At 42.7% G+C, this 26777-nt stretch overlaps 2 protein-coding genes across 2 annotated transcripts; both read left to right on the top strand.

Moving 5' to 3' along the window:
* The first annotated feature begins 2031 nt into the window (after positions 1-2031).
* LOC116987505 (immunoglobulin lambda-1 light chain-like) lies at positions 2032-4958 on the top strand. The gene is made up of 3 exons (XM_033043573.1): positions 2032-2114; positions 2212-2556; positions 4636-4958. The coding sequence occupies exons 1-3, from the start codon at positions 2069-2071 to the stop codon at positions 4956-4958; spliced, it is 714 nt and encodes a 237-aa protein (XP_032899464.1). The 5' UTR covers positions 2032-2068.
* A 12833-nt stretch (positions 4959-17791) lies between these two features.
* On the top strand, positions 17792-21123 carry LOC116987502 (immunoglobulin lambda-1 light chain-like). The gene is made up of 3 exons (XM_033043572.1): positions 17792-17878; positions 17975-18322; positions 20599-21123. Exons 1-3 carry the CDS (start codon positions 17833-17835, stop codon positions 20919-20921), a joined length of 717 nt encoding a protein of 238 aa, XP_032899463.1. The 5' UTR covers positions 17792-17832; the 3' UTR covers positions 20922-21123.
* The last annotated feature ends 5654 nt before the right edge of the window (positions 21124-26777 follow it).

Genomic DNA, 26777 nt, shown 5'->3' with positions numbered 1-26777 from the left:
CCCGCTCGTCGAAACATCCACTCCACATTCTCTCCATCCAGGAGGGGAGGGGGCGCTCTCCTAAAGTATCAATTCCACCGTCTTAAGAACATTGAGCTCCAGAATGTTACGAAGGACGCCAGCTGTGTTACTTCCTGTCTGTAGGCAGATTCCTCCCCAACCTGGATCAGTCCAATCAGGGTTGTGTCGCCCCTGGGATCCCTGGGAACACCCTCGTAAACCTCCTCTGGACCCTTTCCAACGCCAGCTCACCCTTCCTCAGATTGGAGCCCGACACCGTTCACAACACTCCAAATGCGGTCTGACCAGTGCCTGATAAAGGCTCAGCATTACATCCCTGGTTTTGTATTTTGTTTTTGTGTTCTGGCCCTCTCGAAAGAAATGCTAGCATTGCATTCGCCTTCCCGACTCAGACTTGTAAATTAACTTTTGGGGAATCCTGCACCAGCACTCCCAAGCCCCTTTGCACCTCTCGTTTCTGAATGTTCTCGCTTTCTCAACAACATTTTGATTTTTGCGAGATGACCTTATTGATCATTTTGTCAGTACCCTTTATATCGTTTTAGTAACAGCTTGCAATATTTCTGTCTCTCTTCCTTTCTGAATGTAAATGATCACCAAGGAACGTCCATGGTAGTTTTGAAATAACAACTCAAAGCAATGAATTCAACGCTGCAATGAGATGAATTAAGATGCTAGAATGAAATACAATACATCTTAACACCCTGTCAGCCCGTGGCTCTATCAACTTCCTAATGATTGCAACTTTTGTGAGTTTGTTCCTTGCTTCCACTTCCATGTCTGCAGCCGTTTCTGGGATGTTGTCCGTGTTCTGTAGTAGTGCAGACCGATGAAAAATAACAGTCTACATTATCTGTCATCTCCATATTCCCCTTTACTTTTACCCCAGATCCCCTACTTCATTTTCACTCTGTAGGGTGTAATAAAAATGACAGAAATTCTTATTATCATGCATTAACACTTCTAGCTGACGTCCAACAATGCTTTAATATACTCATTGAATCATTCATCATATTTTTTTACAATTCGCGGTTCAATTTTCTGATTTTCATCCAACTTTGCTCATAGAAATGTTTTTTGCTCTTAGTTTACTTTAACATGTTTAGATAATCGTGGATGTGTCATGCACTTGGATTTTTATTTCTTGTGGTACGTGTGTAGTTTCTGTCTTTTGAATGATTACTTTGAAAGCTTCCGTCTACATCTGGCATTTCTGATATTTTAATTGAATTTGCTGGAGGATTTCAAGTTCAAGTTCACATTTAGTGTCACATACACGCACCGATTATGGTACAGTGATATTTGAGTTACCGTGCTTGCCATACAAGTAAAAATAACACAATACATTCAGCTGGCTCCGTTCCATGGCATGCATTTACCCCTATACAGCATTCCCTCACCCTCACATTTCTACTTTAATTAATGATGTATTGTTCTTCCCATGCCCTTCAATTCGACCGTCTGAAGGGTCAACATCTACTCGTTCTCTCGCATTGCGATGAAGTCATATTAACAGACTTTCCTGTACCGTTTAATGTCACCATTAAAGTGGACACTTTAAATCCAATGAAGGGGCTAGTGATGGAATGGTGCCTTGCGATATTACACGACTGCGAATTATTTGTAGGAAAAGGACAAATGTATTATTTTATAATTATTTGGGAGCTTAAGGGGATTAGTGTAAAGTCTCTACATTCATAATTCAACACAGCTGACACCTTTTACTCAGTAAATAAGAGCCTGCTCTCACACAACAGTTCCCGTCTGAGTCTCAAAGCTTCTCTCCCCCTCCCCCCGCCGCCGTTGAGTTCACCGTTGTCTGCTATTCTCCTCCCACTTAATACAACGTGAATATTTCTTTCTCCCAAAGGGCTGGAGCTGCAGAAATATCATTTTACCCCGAGCCAATAATTCAGTGAATCGATGTCACGTGGATAAAGATTTGCATGAATAATTAATAATTAGTGATTGAAGACTTTAAAAGAGAAACTTGGAAAGGACTCAAAACCGCGCTTGTGCAGCAAAATATTCCTGTATCACCTTCAACATGGCTGAATGGGTTTGGGTTCTCGCCTTGGTGACCTGTTTCCACTGTGAGTAGAGGGCAGAATGATTAATGCTGTATCGTTTTACATTCTGCTGTGTTTTTTTTCCTAATGGTTCTGTATATTTATCTGTTATTTCTATCAGCTATAAACGCGGAGACTACTTTGACTCAGATCCCGTCTATATCAAAATCGCCGGGAACAACCGTCAAAATCACCTGTACACGGTCAGGGGGCAGCATCGGTAGCTACACGAGCTGGTACTGGCAGAAGCCGGACAGCAGCCCTGTCCTCGTGTGGTATGGAAGCTCCACCAGAGGCACCGGTATTCCAGACAGATTCACGGGATCCGTGGACTCATCCACGAACCAAATGCATTTAACCATCACCAACGTGCAATCGGAGGACGCGGCCGATTATTACTGTGGTGTGTGGGACAACAGTAAATACAAATTCACCTTCGGGAGAGGAACCAAACTGAATCTAAGCAGTAAGTAAAGTATTCACGGTGTGAATCAACAAATCGTTGAACTTGGGTTTTGCTTTCCATCATAAATCCTCGGTAGAAAGATCCTATTAAACCAAAGTAGACAGAACGGGTCAGCCAGCTTCTCCGGTAGACTTATAGATGGGCAATGGTTTGTGTCGGAACCTTTGCGAGACTTTCCCGAACGGAAATATAATCTATCTTTGTCCTCCAGAGATGCTGTCTGATCCGCTGGATTACTTCAGCACTTTGTGTTGTACTCAAGCTGCCAACATTCGCGGTTCCTTGTTTCTCCTACGTGAACTTGTTTTTTTAAATATAATTCTTTACCTCCATCCCTACAACACTCCGGGAAATCTGCGCTCATCTATCCGTGGCTTCTTGATCATCGTGGAATTTAACGCCTTCACAGACTGACAGCGGTTCTTCAAAGTTTCATTAGCTTACAGTATTTTATGGACACGGAGAATATCAACTCTGAGAGTGGGCCAAATAGAATCATTGGAAGCATCCAAAGGAAAGTTAATAAACATTTGACAAGGGATGTCGGTGAATTTAAATGGGATGGTTTTAAAATTGCAAATACCCATTAGGGCAAATTGCGTGAAGTTGATTTACGATCGTTTTAATGATACCATGAGGCTGAAGTGGCGTTTAGACAGGTTTACACGCGCTCCCTACAACAGCACTAAAACTAATTGTCAGGGAAAAGGTAAAAAAAATAATATTTAAACGCTTCGCACGGCAGCATTTCAATTCCCTTTACGCGAAAGTGTGGAGGATTGTTGCAAGTCTGATTCAGCTCCGAAATTAAAAACAAGAGCAGAACCGGATTCGGGTTCATTTCTCGTTCAGCGAGCCATTGCCACCTTAGCTGATCACATTTGTGTGGATATGCCGTCAGACTCTTTGTACCCTTGACTCTTGTAGAACATACAAGGGATTTTGATGCTGGTTCTCCGATTGCCATGGAGTGTATGATATAGCAGAAAACGCAGACTGTTCATTATGCTGTTAAACATGATCCCTCTGATTGTTGATTTTTTTTATGGGCAGGCAGTTGGTAGACCGACATGTCACAAAGCTCAAAAGAGCGAGACATCATTTTGCCATTTTCGGATAAAATAATGCAGAAATGGGCACACGTGTATACGAGGTTATTGCTGAATTGCTTTGAATCGTACGATTGGAAGGAAATAGTACAGCGTCTTTAAATTCAGCATTAGCTTGAAATGTTTTTTAAAGTCCGAATATGTTGAATGTTAAACCCAGAGCTGTCTGGACATGTGTCAGAAGGAATTTGAATCTGACCAAAACATTTCTTTAGTTTTACCTTTCATTTTTCTGACCGCCACCATCATTGAATCATGGACTTTCTGGACGATGTGGAAGTTTCACTAATAAGTAACATTCTAAAGACTATTCCGGGATAGAATTGGGATTACTATTTAAACAAGCATTAATTTGGAAATGCTGCTCATTCTGCCAGGATGAGTTGTAATTCCATTTTTCTGCCCGTTTCCATGATCTGTAGAAAATCGTATGTTATATGTTTTACCAAACCTCGGATATACCCCCATAAAAAATAACGTATCATGATTCTGCTGTATAAAATGAGGTTTATAAATGAACGGTAATTGTAAAGCCAGTCCAGTACACGGCCATATAGCCACGGAGTTATGCAGCGGTGGAACAGTCCTTCAGCCCACCTATTTCATGCCGACCGGGTTGCCCTACTTGAGCTGGTCCTATTTGCGCGTGCCAGGCCCATATCTCTTTGAACCTTTCTTATCCAAGTATTAATTCAAATGTTTATTTAAATGGTGTTATTGTACCTGCCTCATCAACTTCTCTGGGGAACTCATTCCATGGAGTCAACGCATTATGTGAACAAATGTTGCCCTGAACCTAAACCCACTAATTCTTCATTCTCCTACTACGGGGAAAAGACTCCGTGTGCTAACCCTATGTATTCCCCTCGCGATTTTGTACACCGCTATGCGATCACCCTAAGGTCTTCTACACTTCAAGGACTAACTGATAAATAATTCACTTGTATTTATTTCAATTCTTTATTTCCAGGTCCGCGTCCCCCCACCGTTTCCATTCTGGCGCCATCAATGGGTGAAGTCACCGCAAAAAGTACCGCCACCCTTGTGTGTTTGGTGAGCGGGTTCAATCCGGGCGCTGTGGACATTGAGTGGGCCGTGGACGGCAGTTGGAGAAGTGACGGCGCTGCGACCAGCCGGGTCCAGCAGGAGAAGGACAACTCGTTCAGTGCGAGCAGTTACCTGACTCTGCCAGCCGCCTACTGGAACTCACACGAGCTTTACTCCTGTGTGGTTAAACACGAAACCCAGGCAATCCCGATAAAGGCCAACATCGCCAGATCCAGTTGCCTCTAATTCACAGGATCAAATTCCCGATTTGCTACATTTCTTTGTAAATTAATCCAATATTCAGATATGGAATGTTCGCTTTAACCGGGTAGTTGTTCAAACGCAGCACGTATGCATTTTGTTGCCGTGAATGCGCTGTCCGTATTTTACGGTGAACTGAAAAACAATAATGTAACATTTAATGCAATAAAACAGATTATTCTACTTACGATGCATCGTTGTAATTTTATGTGCAAATGTCCTTGCCTTCAATAGAATAAAAACAATAATGTCCGATAATGCCAGTGTGTATAAACTGGCATTTTGTGAAACTTCGTTATATTTCAAATAAACTGCGTGTTCATGATTGACGGTGATCCATGTGTTAGGACAGCTGAAGGGACCGCTTGCACATACCCTCCCCCCCCCCCCCCCCCCCCCCCCCCCCCCCAGATTGAAGAAATTAGGTGCCAATCCGTGTCTCCTATTTTGGATATCCCAGAAATACGGAAGTGCAGTCTTGGCATTACGCTAATATGCTTGAAGTACCCAAATGTGTCCAATCGATCCGCATAAAATATCACAAATATCAGTGTTTATACCATGAAAAACGCGATGAAAAGTGTGGTTTGACGAATTCCTTAACCGCGGCATTACCGTAGTCTTAAATCAGCTCAACATTAATCACCAGAAGTGGTCATACATTTAAACAATATAACGAGAGGAATAAAGTTCAGGCTCGTAGGGGTGAGCGCTAGGGGGGCTTCGCAACAACATCTTGAAGGGGGGCTTCGCAACAACAATTAACCGAAATAAAAGTCGTTACTTCGCGATTCCCAGAAATGGGATAAACAGCTTTCGGGATATGGTTACTGCTTGGATCTTGGAATTCAAAAAAATGTTTAACAGGGGGAATAAATTGTGAAAAGTGATGTACTCTGGCTGGAGAAAATCTGCATCCGATGTGGGTAAGTCCTATCTGGAGAGACCCTCCAGTACGATGTCAATTTCCAGTAGTACAATAACAGGTTGGGGACGTGTGCTCTCTATTTTCACCCCATCCCTTCCTCCACGGTTATCATTCACTCCCTTTCCCCCTTATTTTGTGGCTGATTTCACTTCTTGTTCCTTTTCACCCCCAGCCTTTGCAAATTAACCCCCACCCCCATCTGCTAACAAACCCCCTCTCACATGTATCCGCCTATCTATCACTTGGCCAGCTGTATCACACCTCATATCTATTTTCCAGATTTACCCCCTCTGTTCCAGGGTCGCGACCTGAAATGACGCCTCGACATTCTAATCAGATGTTGCCTGACCCGGCGAGTCATGTAGAGTCCAATGGCGAAGTCTTGTTTTGTTCGATTTGTCCGGTATTATGACCGCCTCTCTGATCGAATTTACCTCTTCAATCCACTTCTTGTAAGACTTTTCGATGATCTACATTGATATCCTACACCCAGTTGCAAGTCGAACATATGCATGCTTTGTCCCCATTTTCCTACCCCCGCGAGGCTTCCTTTGCTTTTGATGGGCGACGGGTATTTTGGAAATACTGGTCGGCGTTTAGTGTTTCATCAACGCGGTATTCCTCAACCTCCATACGAGCTTGGATATTTGGCCCAGCAGGTTCCACGGAACAAGGAACAATAATCTTGCTGATAGTCCCTCCCCACGAACCTATATTCGCCAACGACATCTCTTCCCTACTCTAGAACCAATGGTGCTCGCCAATGGCAGATCCGTCGATGGTTCTACCCGGGATCCTGAAACTCATCCCGTTGTTTCATGGTTTTAATGTTCACATCAATGGTAGGCTCTTCTACGTTCCGGCTGTATTTGGTGAGATTATGTTGGTTCTGGTACAGTGGAATTGCAATGCAGTTTGTGGCAGTAGGTTGGTCAGACCAGGCAAGAAGGACAATTTACATGTTAAAATTGTACCACTTTCAATTGTGTCAGATGGTGAATCCAATGAAAACCTGAATCCAATAATCCACATTTTTAAATTACCTTTAAAATAAATAAATTTGAAATATATGTATAAAATTGCAACAGTTTCAGAAGGATATGTCACTTCCTAATAAAAAAAAGAGTAGGGGTCTAAAATTTGGTCAACAGAGATGGCTTTTGAGGTCAGCTACAAGGAGGAGTACAAAGTAGTGAGATGAAGACATGTTGGGGTGAAATTACAGAGATTTGGGATTTGCCAGGTGAAGACTGACACCAATAATGAAAATAGTTAAAGCCATGGATGCTTTTAGGTCCAGAATGGTCTTTCCAGTTGATATATTATTTGTGTTCAAGAAGGAACTGCAGATGCTGTAAAATCGAAGGTACATAAAAATGCTGGAGAAACTCAGCGGGTGCAGCAGCATCTATGGAGCGAAGGAAATAGGTGACGTTTCGGGCCGAACCCCTTCTTCAGATTGGGGGTGGGGGGGGGGGGGGGGGAGAAGGAAGGAAAAAGGGGGAGGAGGAGGAGCCCGAGGGCGGGGGGGGGGGGGGGGGGGGGGGAGACAGCTCGAGGGTTAAGGAAGGGGAGGAGACAGCAAGGGGTAGCAAAATTGGGAGAATTCAATGTTCATGCCATCCGGACGCAACTACCCAGGCGGAATATCAGGTGCTGTTCCTCCAATATCCGGTGTTGCTCACTCTGGCAATGGAGGAGACCCAGGACAGAGAGGTCGGATTGGGAATGGGAGGGGGAGTTGAAATGCTGAGCCACCGGGAGTTATTATTTGTGTCTGATCAGCTATTTATTACAATTTTTTCTCCTATTGAGGTAGTTAGTCTGGTGAAATGAATAATGGGGGTTTCAATGAAATTAGGCGAGAATCATTTTATAGATCTATATCTTTTAAAGGTGCTTCGACTGCAAGCTACTGTGATATATATTCAATTGCATTACTGTACTTTAGTACATTTCACCAGTTGTTATATCCATCATATACTGCATTTACAACTCATAAGTCTGTGTAACAACCTGGAATCTCTCGTGAAAATTCTCATTTGTTCGCCAATTTGGTTGTTTTCCGGAAGAAAACCCAGAGGGAAATATCTCTCATTCCCGGTTAGATTTAATTTCACAGAATAAATGGTAGTACAAGTCTCACATAATATTAAGTAAATAAATGATTGGAAAGTTTATGAAATTACATTTATTTGAATGCAGATCATTCGTAAATAACAATATAATTGGGAACAATTCCTATGCTTTTCGATCACAAGTGGATGGATCGCAGTTCACAACCGCTGGTTCTTGATTCTGCTACTCTGGGTAAAAGAGTAGAGGAAATATGTTTAAGGCGAGAGGGGAGTGATTTAATAGGCACCTGAGGGGCAACATTTTCGCACAGAGGTTGGTGAGTGTATGGAACGAGCTGCCACAAGAGCTAGTTCAAACAAGTACTATAACACATTTAAAAGACATTTGGACACGTACATTGATAGGAAAGGTTTAGAGGGATACGGGCCAAACGCGGGCTGGTGGTACTTGTTGGGCCGAAGGGCTGTTTCTCTACAGATTTCCTCCAAGTGATACATGCTGACAGCGGATCTGCAGAAATGATCGGGACCTGTACAAAAAGAAGCCCAGTTGGCAGAGGAATGCGGGGGCTGGTGGGCAGGAGAACTCATCTCTGTATCGTAAAGTAAAGTTGTCTGGCCGCTCACAATAACACAAGATGTAGCTTCGAGTATATTTTCAACTTGCATGAAGTGGCGCTGCATTTGACGATGTTCTGTGGTCCCTGCAGTTATCTTGCTCTTAGATGCTGAACCAATCCAAAAATAGCGACATCATCTGCAGCACCTTTGGGATATTTACAGTTCTTGTCATTTAGGGGGAGGCAAATGCAAATTGCTTGATGTGAAAATGCTGGTATTGCCCAAATGTTCGTCTCTGTGCCGTACAGTCTTGCAACAGTATGTGGCAGCATCGCATCGGTTATGAAATAATCTTCATTTATTGCGTAGATAGGACAAATGGTCAATTATCACTGTAGCAATATTACGATAATGTGCAAGCCCATAAACCCATCTAATGCCTACTCATTTGCGTGTGGATGTGAATATACTAAGTGTGGACCGGCTTTAACTTTTGACACATGACAGTAAAAAAAGACGGAGGCAATAAACTTACTGAATGCTCAAATGTACTTGGAGAAACAAACACAAAATATTTTTCCTCGTAAGTGCAATTCATAGTGACATTGTCATAAAAAAAGAGTTCGGACAAAATAACATCCAAGCAACTCGGCCAATTCTGAAATGGGTCAAACGCAATATTGTGTCTGAGCTCACGTACAGGCCAGACCAGCAATAATTGGATTATTTCCCCCTTGAAGAATATATTTGGGATCCAGTTGTTTTGTAATAATCAATCATACAAACTGATGTTTCTTTTGAAAGATTCTAGACACTTAGCATAGTTCCACACCTTCCCTGTTGAAATATGTCTGGATATGTGGTCAAGGCCTCTGCGTTCGTAGTGATGTGATTTCGGTTTGAAACCATTGCTTATCTGCGCTTCCTTCACCTTTGCAGGGATCGAATTGGAGGAATCTTTCACTGCATAAAAATATTCGTATTTCACAGTTTTCTGATTCTGCTACGGTCTAACCAAAGCTTGAGAACTAACCTCTCCGCTTACTCAATACTTCGTTCTTTGAAACCTCACATATATCACGGGTTTTGCTCACTGCTCTCACGATATATCTTTCTACCTTGGCAGATGTGGGCTCACGAACCCAAAGTCCCTCGGTTCCTTCGCACTATGAACCCACATTGCCCCCCCCCCTCCCCCCCCCTCTACACACGAGGCAAAATATACCAGCTCATACTTTCATCCATCATTCATCTGTTCATTCTACTGTCATATTGAAGTTTGAAGTGCTCGCTGAATACTCTCTCCCTCTCCTGCGTGTAAGTCCCTATTCTATCACGATTGTTGATGTGAATATATTGCTGTTGGTACAGAACACTACTAGGTATGGGGATAGAGGAGAATGAAATAATTGGCCAAAATGCCCGTGGGTACTGAATGTGAATATTGAGAATATTACCTCCGGGAGAACCTTTAATTTTTTTTTTGGACAAACGTGAAGACAGTTGCAAACAGGATTTTACTTCGGAGTCACGTGAGTGACTACGTGAAGATTTTAAAGCTCTGTGAAATCATGCCGTGGAAACGAGTCCATGCATCACGTCTGCCTTGACTGTAGGAGGAATAGTGTTAACATAATTTGGACATGAATTCGACATTGACATCATAAAATTTATTAACACAAATTATAACCCTTTTATGGGTTGAATTAATTTACAGAACTTAAATTTTTTTCTGCAAATGTTCCAGATTTCATTACTGGTTTATTGTAAAATAATTGGAATGTTCTTTCCCCTGACCATCCTGCTGGTTCGAGGACTTGGTCCATGGGCACATCCAATTGTACTGCTGCCGATGTAGCTGCAGCCCTGGTGGAATGAGATTTAAAAATGTTAGTATCCACCCCAGCCTGTGTAAGCACCTGTTTCAGCCATCTCGAGATGGTCTGGACCATCACTCTTTTGTGAGATTGCTTGTGGCTGATCAGAAGTCCCTTCTCATTGCCTCTTTGGATTTTTGTTTTCTCTATGTATAATGACAGGTGTCTAACTATACAGAGACGGTCATCTGAAGGGTATGACCTAAATTGTATATTGAGGCCTGCTGATCCCTGTCTGTTCTGCTTTACTAGCTCGTAGATGTGGAACGTAATATTGTCAGGTGAGGAGGTCATGTTGTCCAGTCTAAGTTTATGCAGTGACTGAACCCTCTGTGCCGTGACCAATGCCATTAACATGACTGTTTTTAAAGTTAGTCTGTGTAGGGACAGAGCTGATGCTGGAGACCAGTTACTGAGCGTCTTCAGGACAATGCTTACATCCCAAATTTGGGAGTACCTGGTTTTTGGGGGATTAGTATTAAAAATTCCCCTCATGAGCTTAGTTACCAGAGGGCGAGTCCCTACAGTGTAACGCTCTGTCCCTTGCCATATGTTAGTCGACAGGGCACTTCTGGCGCTGTTGATGGCACTGTAACTGAGCCCCTCATCATTGTGGAGGCCTGCCAGATATTCCAGAACAGACGGGATGTTCATGTTTCTGTTGGTGATGTTGTTCTTATGGCAGTACATTTCCCACTTCCTGATGTAGACCAGATACTGTTTTTTTAGTTGATTGTCTTTGGGCCGCTGAGATCATGTTCGTTGTTCGGTCCGTTAGTCCCAGTTGTGGAAGTGGTGTCTTTAAACTTTACAAATTAATAGGTTCAAACATTTATGGCATGGGTGGCTATCCCCGGTTACGGGATGTAGCAATAAGTCTGGTCTATGTGGGATGGTAATACATGGTTCTAACACCATGTTTTGTACCACTGGGAACCATGGTTGTGTAGGCCAATCGGGTACTACCAAAATACCAGATGCAGAGTCTTGTTGTATTTTCCTTAATACCCGACTGATGAGGCAGAAAGGAGGGAATGCGTAAATAAACAATTTGCCCCAATGCAGCGAAAATGCATCTGTCGCTGCTGCCCCAGGGTCTGGTTCCCATGAAACATAGTTTGGTATCTGGTTGTTTAGTCTGGATGTGAATAGATCGATATCTGATGTTCCATATTTTGCTGTAATATCAGCAAATACTATTTTGTTCAACATCCATTCGGTGTTTTCATTAAATGTGCGTGACCTGGTGTCTGCCACTAAATTTAGTCTTCCTGGTAGGTAAGTGGCTGATATCCAAATATCTCTCTGGATGCACCATTGCCAAATTGAATTAGCCAGATTGTCACATGATATCGATTTGTTTCCCCCCATGTGGTTGATGTATGCTACCACGGTGGTATTGTCTATTTGTAGTCTAACATGCTGGTGACATGTCCCAGTACAATATGACTTAAGGCCATGGAATGCACCCAACATTTCCAAGTAGTTTATGCCCAGTGTGAGTAAGAAAGATGCCTCCTGTGCAGTCCATCTACCTCCACAGCTGGTGATGGTATTGGTGGCTCCCCACCCAAGTGCACTGGCATCAGTTTGTAGTACCATGGAAGGGTTATTGACAATGATTGGGTTGGAACAAAGCCAGATGTTGTCTATCCACCATTTTAGTTCCGTTTTGGCTTGGATTGGTAGTCTCATAGGTCTGTCAAAGTGGCCTTCATTAATTTTGAGCGCTTGTATTTTTGCTCTCTGTAAGTTTTGGTAATGTAGAGGTCCAAATTGTGTGGCTGGGAAAGCAGCCACCATTTTACCAATTACTTTTGCTACCAATCTGATGGATGGATTTCTGATGTCAATGAGGTTATTGCAAGCCTCTATTAAATCTCTAGCCTTTCCCTTAGGTAGTGTCACCGTCATGTGAACTGAGTCAATGGTGAATCCCAAATAGTCCATAGTAGTGGACGGTGTTAGTTTAGATTTAACTGGATGGATGGTAAATCCCAGTTTTTCAAATAGCTGTTTTGTGGCTGTTACAGTTTGTATGGCCAATTCCAAAGTTATGCCCACAATGAGTATGTCATCTAAATATGCCATAACCATGTGTTTACGTTTCCGTAGAAATGCTAGGGCTGGTTTTAAAATTTTTGTGAACAGCCTGGGGGCTGATGATAGTTCATTTGGCAGTGCTTTATACTGCCAGTGTTGCCCCTTCCAGTTGAATTTTAAGTAACATCTGTGGTCACCTCGTATAGGTACTGTATAGTAAGCATCTTTTAAATCGATGCTGGCCATGAAGTAACCTTTGGAAATTAATTGTTTAGCAGTAACAAAGGTTTCCATTTTAAAGTGAATATATTGTACAAATGTATTCAATTTTGTCAGATCGACGATGATGCGACAACCACCATCTTTTTTGGTTTTGGTAAAAATATTGGACACGAATTCTAATGGTTCGTGTTGAGTTATCTCAATTACACCTTTTGTGTAAAACCGCTCCAGTTCAGCTTGTGCCTCAGATTTTTCTTTATCAGAGAGCACGAACACTCGGTTCGGTATATGTTGAACTGGAGGGCTGTACTTGTGTATAAACTCTATTGTATATCCCTGGATACTGCTTAAGATGTAAGTATCGGTTGTTAACATGCTCCATGCATTCAAAAACCAGTGTAGTCTCCACCCAACCTCCATGCTCTCCATATATTTTAGGGAACCAGACCCACCTACCTCCATTGTTACCAGTGGCAGGTTTACTTCTTTTTGTAGTTCTTCCGCTGTTGTTGTTGCGCTGGTGTCTGGTTTTTCGGTTTGGTTGGCGTTGGGGTTCCCCACATCTTCCAAGAAGGCCGGCCTGGGCCATGGCCTAAAAAGACTCATGTTTGAAATACCGTGCCTTCGAGCTTTCACCAGTTCTGCTGGTGGGTGCGTAGGGATGCTGTCTTTGGCTGTAGTGGGTTTTTGTTGGTGTTCCTTTTATTAATCCCAAGGTTTTGGCTTCCTCATCGAGCTCTTTTACCTGCTTCGATAGGTTGCCTCCGAACATGAGTATGGGTGGTTTCGTGGTCCCAGGTTTGCACAGTCCCACGAATTTTGGGTTCAGTGTGGGTTGAATGGCACTTTTCCTGATGTTATTTATTTCATGCTGGGTGTTGCAGAATAGTGCCAGTGCATCTTGTTGGTCCTGGGACATATCCCTGTCATCCACTTTACGGGCAAATGCTGTTATCCCCGCGGTCAGTAATTTCAGTCCTTTTTGCAATTTTACATCCATACTCCTGACTCCTGTTCCAATATGTTTCCATATACAGTTGTTAATTATTGGAACGTTCAGAGATATGCAATTGCCCGGTGCCAGGTGTCTTCCTGTGGTGTCCAGTACAGCCTGCTCTTGTAACTGGTTTAGAGACATGTAGTCTATACTGGCAGCAAGCTTTGGCTCCAGATTTTGTCCAGTCTGTTCGGGCTGTATAAAATTGGCCACCATGTCCAGTAAGTTCTCTTTTTCTCGCACCCCATGCACACTTGTCTTTTCTTCTGCGGACCCCTCTTCCAGGTCAGCCCAGAACTGACCCGCAGTGCTCCCCTCCGATGAGGTAGAAACACTGTGCAGCCCTTGAAAAGGTACTGCTGTGGGTTTATCATAGGGCCCACAGTGACCCGACTCCATCTCCCGGAGTCTGTCACGTTGGAGCAAATGCTCCATACACCGCTCCATTCGGCTCCAGCGCTCTCGGTCGCTGGCCGCCCACGGTGGTTCAAAGTCGGACTCCTCCGTCTAGCCTTGCCGCCCGGCCGCGTGGATTTGGCCGGTGCGGAGGCGACATCGGGCACAGCTGATCCCACTACGGGTGATCCAAGTGCCTTCGGCTGCTGTTGCTGGCTGCCCGCTGCTCCGCGGTCCTCCCTCACCAGCTTTGTCGCAGCCCTTGTCTTCTTTGTTTTCTCCATTTCCCTACCTGTATTTGGGAAAGGAAACAAAAAAGATCGTAGAGTAAACCCTTACCTGCAATTTGCGGCTTTTAAACTGCCGCTGCGGGGGTACGTCCTTCCACCGCGTCTGACGTTTCGCAATGCGTGTAACGATATGGCACGCATGCGTCCTGGCAGGGTTCTACACGTAGTCACTCACGTGACTCCGAAGTAAAACCTGCATCTAGCGTATCCAATCCCTTAAGAATGTTATATGTTTCTATAAGATCCTCTCTCATCCTTCAAAATTCCAGTGCATATAAGCCCACTCGACCATCCCGGGAATTAATCTGGTGAACCTACGTTGCACTCCCTCAATAGCAAGAATGTCCTTTCTCAAATTTGGAGACAAAAACTGCACATAATACTCCAGGTGTGGTCTCACTAGGGCCCTGTACAACTGCCGTAGGCCCACCTTGCTCCTATACTCAAATCCTTTCGCTATGAAGGCTATTCGCTTTTCTTCACTGCCGACTGCACCTGCAAGCTTTCTTTCAGTGTCTGATGTTCAAGGACACCCAGGTCTCGTTACACCTCCCCTTTCCCTAATTTGACACCATTCAGATAATAATCTGCCTTCCTGTTTTTGCCACCAAAGTGGATAACCTCACATTTATCCACGTTATACTGCATCTGTCATGCACCTGCCCACTCACGCATCCTATCCAAGTCACCCTGCAACCTCATAGCATCCTCCTCGCAGCTCACACTGCCACTCAGCTTTGTGTGAGCAGCAAATGTGGAGATGTTACATTTAATTCCTTCATCTTAATCGTTAATATATATTGTTAATAACTGAGGTCCCATCACTGAGCCTTGCGGCACTAGTCACTGCCTGCCATTCTGAAAAGGACCCGTTAATTCATACTCTTTGTTTCCTGTCTGCCATATAGTTCACCATCCATGTCAATACCCTACCTCCAATATGACCACATTATTTACCATATCAACCTAAGATTCCTTACCTTATCAAATGCCTGCTCGAAATTATATCTGCCTGGCATGGTACTTCTTCAAAGCCTTTCGGTAAATTGGTGAAACATCCTTCATAAATTCATAAATTGTAGGACCAGAATTTGGCCTTTCAGCTCACTAATTCTACCCGGCCAGTCTATCATGCTTGATTTATATCTCCCTCTCAACCCCAATCGCCTGACTTCTCCCCATAACCCTTAACACTCTTACTAATCAACAACCAATCAATCTGCACCTTAAAAATATCAATTGACTTGGCTTCCACAGCGTTCTGTGGCAATGAATTCCACAGATTCACCACCCTCTGACTAAAGAAATTCCTCCTCATTGCCTTTTGTAAATGTACGTCCTTTTATTCTGAGGCGATAACCTTTGGTCATGGACTCCCCCGCTCGTCGAAACATCCACTCCACATCCTCTCAATCCAGGAGGGGAGGAGGCGCTCTCCTAAAGTCTACTATCAATTCCATCGTCTTAAGATCATTGAGCTCCAGATTGTTACGAAGGCACCAGGACGCCAGTTGTGTTACTTCCTGTCTGTAGGCAGATTCCTCCCCAACCTGGATCAGTCCAATCAGGGTTCTGTCGCCCCTGGGATCACTGGGATCACCCTCGTAAACCTCCTGTGGACCCTCTCCAACGCCAGCTCACCCTTCCTCAGATTATAGCCCGACACCGTTCACAACACTCCAAATGCGTTCCAACCAGTGCCTCATAAAGGCTCAGCAATACATCCCCGGTTTTGTATTTTGTTTTTGTGTTCTGGCCCTCTCGAAAGAAATGCTAGCATTGCATTCGCCTTCCAGACTACAGACTTATAAATTAACTTTTGGGGAATCCTGCACCAGCACTCCCAAGCCCCTTTGCACCTCTCGTTTCTGAATGTTCTCTCTTTCTCAACAACATTTTGACTTTTGCGAGATGACCTTATTGATCATTTTGTCAGTACCCTTTATATCGTTTTAGTAACAGCTTGCAATATTTCTGTCTCTCTTCCTTTCTGAATGTAAATGCTCACCAAGAAACGTCCATGGTAGTTTTGAAATAAAAACTCAAAGCAATTAATTCAGCGCTGCAATGGGATGAATTAAGATTCCAGAATGAAATACAATACATCTTAACACCCTGTCAGCCCGTGGCTCTATCAACTTCCTAATGATTGCAACTTTTGTGAGTTTGTTCCTTGCTTCCACTTCCATGTCTGCAGCCGTTTCTGGGATGTTGTCCGTGTTCTGTAGTAGCGCAGACCGAGGACATTTTTCAGTTTACATTTTCTGTCATCTCCATATTCCCCTTTACTTTTACCCCAGATCCCCTACTTCATTGTCCAGTCTGTAGGTTGTAATAAAAATGGCAGAAATTCTTACTATCATGCATTAACACTTCTAGCTGTCGTCCAACAATACTTTAATATACTCATTGAACGCTTCGTCATATTTTTTTACAATTCGCTGTTCAATTTTCTGATTTCCATTCATCTTTGCTCTTAGAATTTGTTTTGCTCTTAGTTTAATGCTGTCTTTAACATGTTTAGATAATCTGGATGTGTCATGCACTTGGATTTTATTTTTTGTGGCACGTGTGTAGTTTCTGTCTTTTGAATTATTACGTTGAAAGCTTCCGTCTACATCTGGCATTTCCGATATTTTAATTGAATTTGCTGGATGATTTCAAGTTCAAGTTCACATTTAGTGTCAAATACACGCACCAATTATGGTACAGTGATATTTGAGTTACCGTGCTTGCCATACAAGTAAAAATAACACAATACATTCAGCTGGCTCCGTTCCATGGCATGCATTTACCCCTATACAGCATTCCCTCACTCCCTCACATTCCTACTTTAATTAATGATGTATTGTTCTTCCCATGTCCTTCAATTCGACCGTCTGAAGGGTCAACATCTACTCGTTCTCTCGCATTGCGATGAAGACATATTAACAGGCTCTCCTGTGCCGTTTAATTTCACCATTAAAGTGGACACTTTAAATCCAATGAAGGGGCTAGTGGTGGAATGGTGCCTTGCGATATTACACGACTGCGAATTATTTGTAGGAAAAGGACAAATGTATTATTTTATATTTATTTGGGAGCTTAAGGTGATTAGTGCAAAGTCTCTACAGTGCCACCATTCAACACAACTGACCCCTTTTACTCAGTAACTAAGAGCCTGCTCTCACACAACAGTTCCCGTGTGAGTCTCAAAACTTCTCACCCCCTCCCCCCGCCGTCGTTGTGTTCACCGTTGTCTGCTATTCTCCTCCCACTGAAAACAACATGAATATTTCTTTCTCCCAAAGGGCTGGAGCTGCAGAAATATCATTTTACATCCAGCCAATAATTCAGTGAATCGATGTCACGTGGATAAAGATTTGCATGAATAATTAATAATTAGTGACTGAAGACTTTAAAAGATAAACTTCGAAAGGACTCAAAACCGCGCTTGTGCAGCAAAATATTCCTTTATCACCTTCAACATGGCTGAATGGGTTTGGGTTCTCGCCTTGGTGACCTGTTTCCACTGTGAGTAGAGCGCAGAATGATTAATGCTGTATCGTTTTACATTCTGCTGTGTTTTTTTTCTAATGGTTCTGTATATTTATCTGTTATTTCTATCAGCTATAAACGCGGAGACTACCTTGACTCAGATCCCGTCTATATCAAAATCGCCGGGAACAACCGTCAAAATCACATGTACACTGTCGGAGGGCAACATCGGTAGCTTGTACACGAGCTGGTACTGGCAGAAGCAGAGCAGCAGCCCTGTCTTCGTGTGGTATGAAGGCTCCACCAGAGGCACAGGAATTCCAGACAGATTCACGGGATCCGTGGACTCATCCACGAACCAAATGCATTTAACCATCACCAACGTGCAATCGGAGGACGCGGCCGATTATTACTGTGCTGTGTGGGACAACAGTAAATACAAATTCACCTTTGGGAGAGGAACCAAACTGAATCTAAGCAGTAAGTAAAGTATTCACGGTGTGAAACAACAAATCGTTGAACTTGGGTTTTGCTTTCCATCATAAATCCTCGGTAGAAAGATCCTATTAAACCAAAGTAGACAGAACGGGTCAGCCAGCATCTCCGGTAGACGTATATATGGGCAATGTTTCGTGTCGGAACCTTTGCGAGACTTTCCCGAACGGTAATATCATCTTTCTTTGTCCTCCAGAGATGCTGTCTGATCCGCTGGATTACTTCAGCACTTTGTGTTGCAATCAAGATGCCAACATTCGCGGTTCCTTGTTTCTCATAGAGGAACTTGTTTTTTTTTAAATAATCCTTTACTTCCATCCCTACAACACTCTGAGAAATCTGCGCTCATCTATCCGTGGCTTCTTGATCATCGTGGAATTTAACGTTCAAAGTTGTTAAATTCTGGAATGATCTGAAGGTCTATTTCCCACTTTCTTACCTGATTTTCACGAAACCTGCTCCTTTAACAGGGATACTGGTTCTCTGATTTGAGGTAACCTCAAGTGGCGGGTTCCATGTGAGACTGCTGCTATTGGTCACTTTGCTTCAATATAAGCGGAATGCAAACCAAAACTGTTGCCGTTACTTGAACAAATGTTCGGGAAATTATGAGATTTCATTAACTTACGGGATATTGTGGACACTGAGAAAACCAACTCTGACAGTGGGCCAATTAGAATCATTGGAAGCATCCAAAGGAAAATTTAATAAACATTTGGCAAGGAATGTCGGTGAATTTAAATGGGGTATTTTTTGGAATTGCAAAAACACATTAGGGCAAATTGCGCGAAGTTGATTTCTGATCGTTTTAATGATACCATGACGGCGAAGTGGCGTTTCGACAGGTTTACATGCGCTCCCTACAGCGCCAAAACTATTGTCAGGGAAAAGGTAAAACAATATTTAAACGCTTCGCACGGCAGCATTTCAATTCCCTTTACGCGAAAGTGTGGAGGATTGTTGCAAGTCTGATTCAGCTCCGAAATTAAAAACAAGAGCAGAACCGGATTCGGGTTCATTTCTCGTTCAGCGAGCCATTGCCACATTAGCTGGTCACATTTGTGTGGATATGCCGTCAGACTCTTTGTACCCTTGACCCTTGTAGAACCTGCAAGGGATTTTGATGCTGGTTCTCCGATTGCCATCGAGTGTATGATATAGCAGAAAACGCAGACTGTCTATTATGCTGTTAAACATGATCCCTCTGAGTGTTGATTTTTTTTTACGGGCAGGCAGTTGGTAGACCGACATGTCAAAAAAGCTTCAAAGAGCGAGACATCATTTTGCAATTTTCGGATAAACTAATGCAGAAATGGGCACACGTGTATACGAGGTTATTGCTGAATTGCCGAGAATCGTACGATTGGAAGGAAATAATACAGCGTCTTTAAATTCAGCATTAGCTTGAAATGTTTTTTAAAGTCCGAATATGTTGGATGTTAAACCCAGAGCTGTCTGGACATGTGTCAGAAGGAATTTGAATCTGACCAAAACATTTCTTTAGTTTTACCTTTCATTTTTCTGACCGCCACCATCATTGAATCATGGACTTTCTGGACGATGTGGAAGATTCACTAATAAGTAACATTCTAAAGACTATTCCGGGATAGAATTGGGATTACTATTTAAACAAGCCTTAATTTGGAAATGCTGCTCATTCTGCCAGGATGAGTTGTGATTCCATTTTTTCCTGCCCGTTTCCATGATCTGAAGAAAATCGTATGTTGTATGTTTTACCAAACCTCGGATATACCCCCATAAAAATTAACTTATCATAATTCTGCTGTATAAAATGAGGTTTATAAATGAACGGGAATTGTAAAGCCAGTGCAGTACACGGCCGTAGAACCACGGAGCTATGCAGCGGTGGAACAGTCCTTCAGTCCACCTATTTCATGCCGACCGAGTTGCCCTACTCGAGCTGGTCTCATTTGCGCGTGTCAGGCCCATATCTCTTTGAACCTTTCTTATCCAAGTGTTAATTCAAATGTTTATTTAAATGGTGTTATTGTACCTGCCTCATCAACTTCTCTGGGGACCTCATTCCATGGAGTCAACGCATTATGTGTACAAATGTTGCCCTGAACCAAAGCCCTCTAATTCTTCATTCTCCTTCTACGGGGAAAATATTCCTTGCGCTAACCCTATGCATTCCCCTCGCGATTTTATACACCGCCATGCGATCACCCTAAGGTCTTCTACACTCCAAGGACTAACTGATAAATAATTCACTTGTATTTATTTCAATTCTTTATTTCCAGGTCCGCGTCCCCCCACCGTTTCCATTCTGGCGCCATCAATGGGTGAAGTCACCGCAAAAAGTACCGCCACCCTGGTGTGTTTGGTGAGCGGGTTCAACCCGGGCGCTGTGGACATTGAGTGGACCGTGGACGGCAGTGCGAGAAGTGACGGCGCTGCGACCAGCCGGGTCCAGCAGGAGAAGGACAACTCGTTCAGTGCGAGCAGTTACCTGACTCTGCCAGCCGCCTACTGGAACTCACACGAGCTTTACTCCTGTGTGGTTAAACACGAAACCCAGGCAACCCCGATTAAGGCCAACATCGCCAGATCCAGTTGCCTCTAATTCAAAGGATCAAATTCTCGATTTGCTCCATTTCTTTGTAAATTAATCCAATATTCAGATATGGAATGTTCGCTTTAACCGGGTAGTTGTTCAAACGCAGCACGTGTGCATTTTGTTGCCGTGAATGCGCTGTCCGTATTTTACGGTGAACTGATAAACTATAATGTAACATTTAATGCAATAAAACAGATTATTCTACTTACGATGCATCGTTGTAATTTTCTGTGCAAATGTCCTTGCCTTCAATAGAATAAAAACAATAATGTCCGATGATGCCAGTGCGTATAAACTGGCGTTTTGTGAAATTTTGTTATATTTCAATTAAACTGCGGTTTCATGATTGATGGTGATTCATGTGTTAGGACAGTTGAAGGGACCGCCTGCAAGTACCCCCCCAGATTGAAGAAATTAGGTGCAAATCCGTGTCTCCTATTTTCGATATCCCAGAAATACGGAAGCGCAGTCTTGGCATTACGCTAATATGCTTGAAGTACCCAAATGTGTCCAATCGATCCGCACTAAATATCACAATATATCAGTGTTTATACCATGAAAAACGCGATGAAAAGTGTGGGTTGACGGATTAGTTAACCGCGGTATTAGCGTGGTCTTTAATCAGCTCAACATTAATCACCAGAAGTGGTCATATATTTAAACAGTATAACGAGAGGAATACATTTCAGGCTCGTTGGGGTGAGCGCTAGGGATGGCTTGAAGGGGGGATTCGCAACAACAATTAACCGGAGTAAAAGTAGTTACTTCGCGATTCCCAGAAATGGGATAAACAGCTTTCGGGATATGGCATCTGCTTGGATGTTCTTCTCTGGGAATAAAAAAACATGTTTAACAGGGGGAATAAATTGTGAAAATCTGGGGAAAATCTGCTTCCGATGTGGGTAAGTCCTATCTGGAGAGATTCTCCACTACGATGACAATTTCCAGTAGTACAATAACAGGTTGGGGACGTGTGCTGTCTATTTTTACCCCATCCCTTCCTCCACGGTTATCATTCACTCCCTTTCCCCCTTATTTTGTGGCTGATTTCATTTCTTGTTCCTTTTCACCCACAGCCTTTGCCTAATTATCCCCCCGCCTCACATGTATCCACCGATCTATCACTTGGCCAGCTGTACCACACCTCATATCTATATTACAGATTTACACCCTCTGTTCCAGGGGCACGACCTGAAATGATGCCTCGCCATTCTAATCAGATGTTGCCTGACCCGGCGAGTCATGTAGAGTCCAATGGCGAAGTCTTGTTTTGCTGGATTTGTCCGGTATTATGACCACCTCTCTGATCGAATTTATCTCTTCAATCCACTTCTTGTCAGACTTTTCGATTATCTACATTGATATCCTACACCCAGTTGCAAGTCGAACACATCCATGATTTGTCCCCATTTTCCTACCCCCGCGAGGCTTCCTTTGCTTTTGCTGGGCGACGGGTATTTTGGAAATACAGGTCAGCGTTTAGTGTTTCATCAACGCGGTATTCCTCAACCTCCATACGAGCTTGGATATTTGACCCAGCAAGTTCCACGGCGCCACGTGGTTTATTTACAAGAGGTAGTTCAAACAGGTACTATAACAACATGTAATAAACATTTGGACAGGTACATTGATGGAAAGGTTTAGAGGGATACGGGCCACCGCGGGCAGGTGGGACTTGTTGGGCCGAAGAGCATTTCCCTACTGAATAACTCCTAGTGATACTTTTTTTAAATGAAAATAGGTGCAGGAGTAGGCCATTCGGCCCATCGAGCCTGCACCGCCATTCGATATGATCATGACTGATACATGCTTACAGCGGATCTGCAGAAATGATCGGGACCAGTACAAAAAGAAGCCCAGTTGGCAGAGGAATGCGGGGGCTGGTGGGCAGGAGCACTCATCTCTGTACCGTAAAATAAAGTTGCCTGGCTGCTCACAATTACACAATATGTAGCTTCGAGTATATTTTCATCCTGCGTGATGTGGCGCTGCATTCGACGATGTTCTGTGGTCCCTGCAGTTATCTTGCTGTTAGATGCTGAATCAATCCAAAATAGTGACATCAACTGCAGCACCTTTGGTATATTTACAGTTCTTGTCATTTATGGGGAGGCAAATGTAAACTGCTTGATGTGAAAATGCTGGTATTGCCCAAGATGCAATTCGATGTGTTAAAACAATATATCAGGAGCCTACAGCTAGGATTAAGGTAAATGGAAACATATCAAAAAGGATCCAGTTAGAGAGGGGCACAAAGCAAGGATGCTGTCTTTCTCCTACTCTCTTCGTTTTGTATATTGAACCCTTAGCACAAGCAATAAGGCAGAGAGAAGACCTGCAGGGGGTCAAAATAGGGGGGAAAGAACATATCATTGGTCTTTTCGCTGATCATTATTTTTCTTGAACGACCAGATATGTCTCCCAAATCTAATGAACCTATTTGAAACATATGGATACTACTCAGGGTATAAACTGAATATAACAAAAACACAAATTCTTTCATTCAATTATTCTCCATCCCAACAAATCAGAGATGCATATAATCTGAAATGGAATTCTAAAACGATGCAGTATCTTGGTGTAACTATAACCAAAACACGTTCCAACTTGTTTGAAACTAATTATGACAAAATTGAAGAAAACATCAAAAAGGATTTTGAAAGGTGGTCGACCCTTCCTCTAGACTTCAGTGCCAGAATACAAACGGTAAAAATGAATATCCTACCTAAACTACTATATTTATTCCAATCTCTCCCAATTAATGTCCCCCGAGATAAATCCATAGCCTGGGATAAAATTATCTCTAGATTCATTTGGAATAGCAAAAAAACAAGAATAAAACTAACAACACTTCAACTGCCGAAAAGCAAGGGTGGAATGGCTTTACAAAATCTGAGGAAATACTTTTATGCAGCTCAACTCAGACCTCTGTTGGTGTAGACCTGATTATGAATCTCGATGGAAAGAAATTGGAAGGGAGATACAGGGTTACCAGATCCAGATTTTGGTGGGAGACTAATATCTGAGAGGGGCTTTGAGACATGCTATGGACCCAATAGTAGCATTTACGTTAGAAATATGGAATGTTGTAGTGGAAAAATACAAATTAAAAAGAGGGGTTCACGCATTGAAGTGGTTCGCATATGACTCAAAGTTTAAGCCAGGGGTGTATGATTGAAAATTCAAAGAATGGGCACAAAAAGGCATAATGGCAATGTATACAGTTTCAGAAAATGGCGAGTTTATGAGCTTCCAAGATTTAAAGTCAAAGTCTGGTCTCGAAAACAAAGATTTTTTTAGATACTTGCAATTAAGAGACTACTTTACAAAAGAGATAAGGCCAGAACTAGATGAAACTTCAAATAATGTGATCAAGGTGATTGTGGATGCATACAAACAGAAGGGGTCTCGGGTCAACTCTGCTTTCTACCAAGCTCTGATGGGAAGCGGGGAATAATCAACGCTCTACATAAAAACAAAATAGGAAGCAGAATTAAAGATTCAGATAACAGTAGAAGAATGGTATCAAATGTGTGAAACACAATGTCCTTCCACAAGCTCACTAGTATGGAAATAATTTTGCTGGAAGAATCTATCTCGCTTTTTTATAAGCAGCCAACTTGCTGTCCAACAACACTGTTGGAGGCTGTGTGGGAGTACGGAGGCAGACCACTCACATATTTTCTGGAACTGTGTAAAGATAAGGCCATACTGGGAAAATGTTAATGCAGCTGTAAAAAATATCTTGGGTTATAAAATCCCAAATACCTGCCATGGGATGTATCTGGGGCGTATTAAAGATATTGTAAAAATAAAAGATACATATTTGATTAAAGTTTTGCTTGCAGCAAGTAAGAAGGCCATTACCAGGCAGTGGCTTAATGAAAAAGTCCAAAACAGGAACAGTGGTTAGAAATTGTGCGAGACATATTTAATATGGAGAAATTGACATATTCCTTGAGAGTCAAGGAGAATTCATTTGAGAAGATCTGGGAATAATGGACCATTTATTTGAGCCATGACACCAATTAGATAAATGGCGAGCTAGATATGGGAAGATTGCGATATATAGAACTAGATGGTATGTTTGTATGAATATTGAATTATCTCCAGATAACTAATAAATGTAATGTTTTTTCTTTTTTTAAGTTCGTAAAGTGAACCACACGGTCTTATTCCAATTTTTTTTATTTATTTACTTCTTTTTTTTCCCCTATCTACTTATTTTTTTATTTTGATTGTTGTTTTTTTTACTTTGTTTTATTTATGGTGATGGTGTTGCACGGTTCTGTATATATCTCTTAAAAAAAAAAAAAAAAAAAGAAATTGACCATTTGACCGCGTGGGCAGAGGATACTGATGCAGTCTCCGATTATAACGGGAGATGGCGCTGCCGTACCTTACATCTGTGATGAAGCTCAACACGGCCAATTCTGAAATGGGTCAAACGCAATATTGTGTCTGAGCTCACGTACAGGCCAGACCAGCAATAATTGGATTATTTTCCCCTTGTAGGATATATTTGGGATCCAGTTGTTTTGTAATAATCAATCATACAAACTGATGTTTTTTTTGAAATATTCGAGACACTTAACATAATTTAGATTCCACACCTTCCCTGTTGAAATATGTCTGGATATGTGGTCAAGGCCTTTGCGTGATGTGATTTCGGTTTGAAACCATTGCTTATCTTCACTTCCTTCACCTTTGCAGGGAGCGAATAGGAGGAATCTTTCACTGCATAAAAATATTCTTCTTTCACAGTTTTCCGATTCAGCCACGGTTTAACCAAAGCTTGAGAGGTAACCTCTCCGCTTACTCGATACTTCGTTCTTTGAAACCCCACATATATCACAGGTTTCTGCTCACTACTCTGTCATATGCTGAGATAATAGAGCAGCTGGGCTTGTACACTCTGGAGTTTAGAAGGATGAGAGGATATCTCATTGAAACATATACGATTGTTAAGGGTTTGGACACGCTAGAGGCAAAAAACATGTTCCCGATGTTGGAGGAGTCCAGAACCAGGGACCACAGTTCAAGAATAAGGAGTAAGCCATTTAGAACGGAGACGAGGAAATACCTTTTCTCACAGAGAGTGGTGAGTGTGGAATTCTCTGCCTCAGAGGGCGATGGAGGCAGGTTCTCTGGATGCTTTCAAGTGAGAGCTAGATAGGGCTCTTAAAAATAGCGGAGTCAGGGGATATGAGGAGAAGGCGGGAATGGGGTACTGATTGGGGATGATCAGCCATTGAATGGCGGTGCTGGCGCGAAGGTCCGAATGGCCTCCTCTTGCACCTATTGTCTGTAGTCTATTGTCTACTCTCGCGATATATCTTTCTACCTTTGCAGATGTGTGCTCACGAACCCAAAGTCCTTCGGTTCCTGCGCACTTTGAACCCACATTGCCTCCCCCTCCCTCTCCCCTCCACACACGAGGCAAACTATACAAGCTGATACTTCTCTGTGATAGATTTCAGCCATCATTTACCTACTCATTCTCCTGTCATATTGAAGTTTGAAGTGCTCGCTGAGTACTCTCTCTCTCTCTCCTGCGTGTAAGCCGCTATTCCATCATGATTGTTGATGTGAATATATTGCTGTTGGTACAGAACACAACTAGTTATGGGGATAGAGGAAAATTAAATAATTGGCCAAAATGCTCGTGCATACTGAATGTGAATAATGAGAATGTTACCTCCGGGAGAGCCTTTAATATTTTTTTTGGACAAACATGAAGACAGTTGCAAACAGGATTTTGTACATTTGAGTGGATTTTGGTTCCAGGCATTTAGCCCCAGGTTTTCCATCTGTCCAATTTGCCAAGGTGTTGAGTGTCAATGAAAGTCATAAAGATTTAAA

The sequence above is a fragment of the Amblyraja radiata genome, chromosome 25, assembly GCF_010909765.2.
Source record: "Amblyraja radiata isolate CabotCenter1 chromosome 25, sAmbRad1.1.pri, whole genome shotgun sequence".
In the NCBI taxonomy this organism is placed as follows: domain Eukaryota; kingdom Metazoa; phylum Chordata; class Chondrichthyes; order Rajiformes; family Rajidae; genus Amblyraja; species Amblyraja radiata.
The sequence above is the reverse complement of the archived record's forward strand: the minus strand, read 5'-3'. Positions and strand labels throughout refer to the sequence as shown.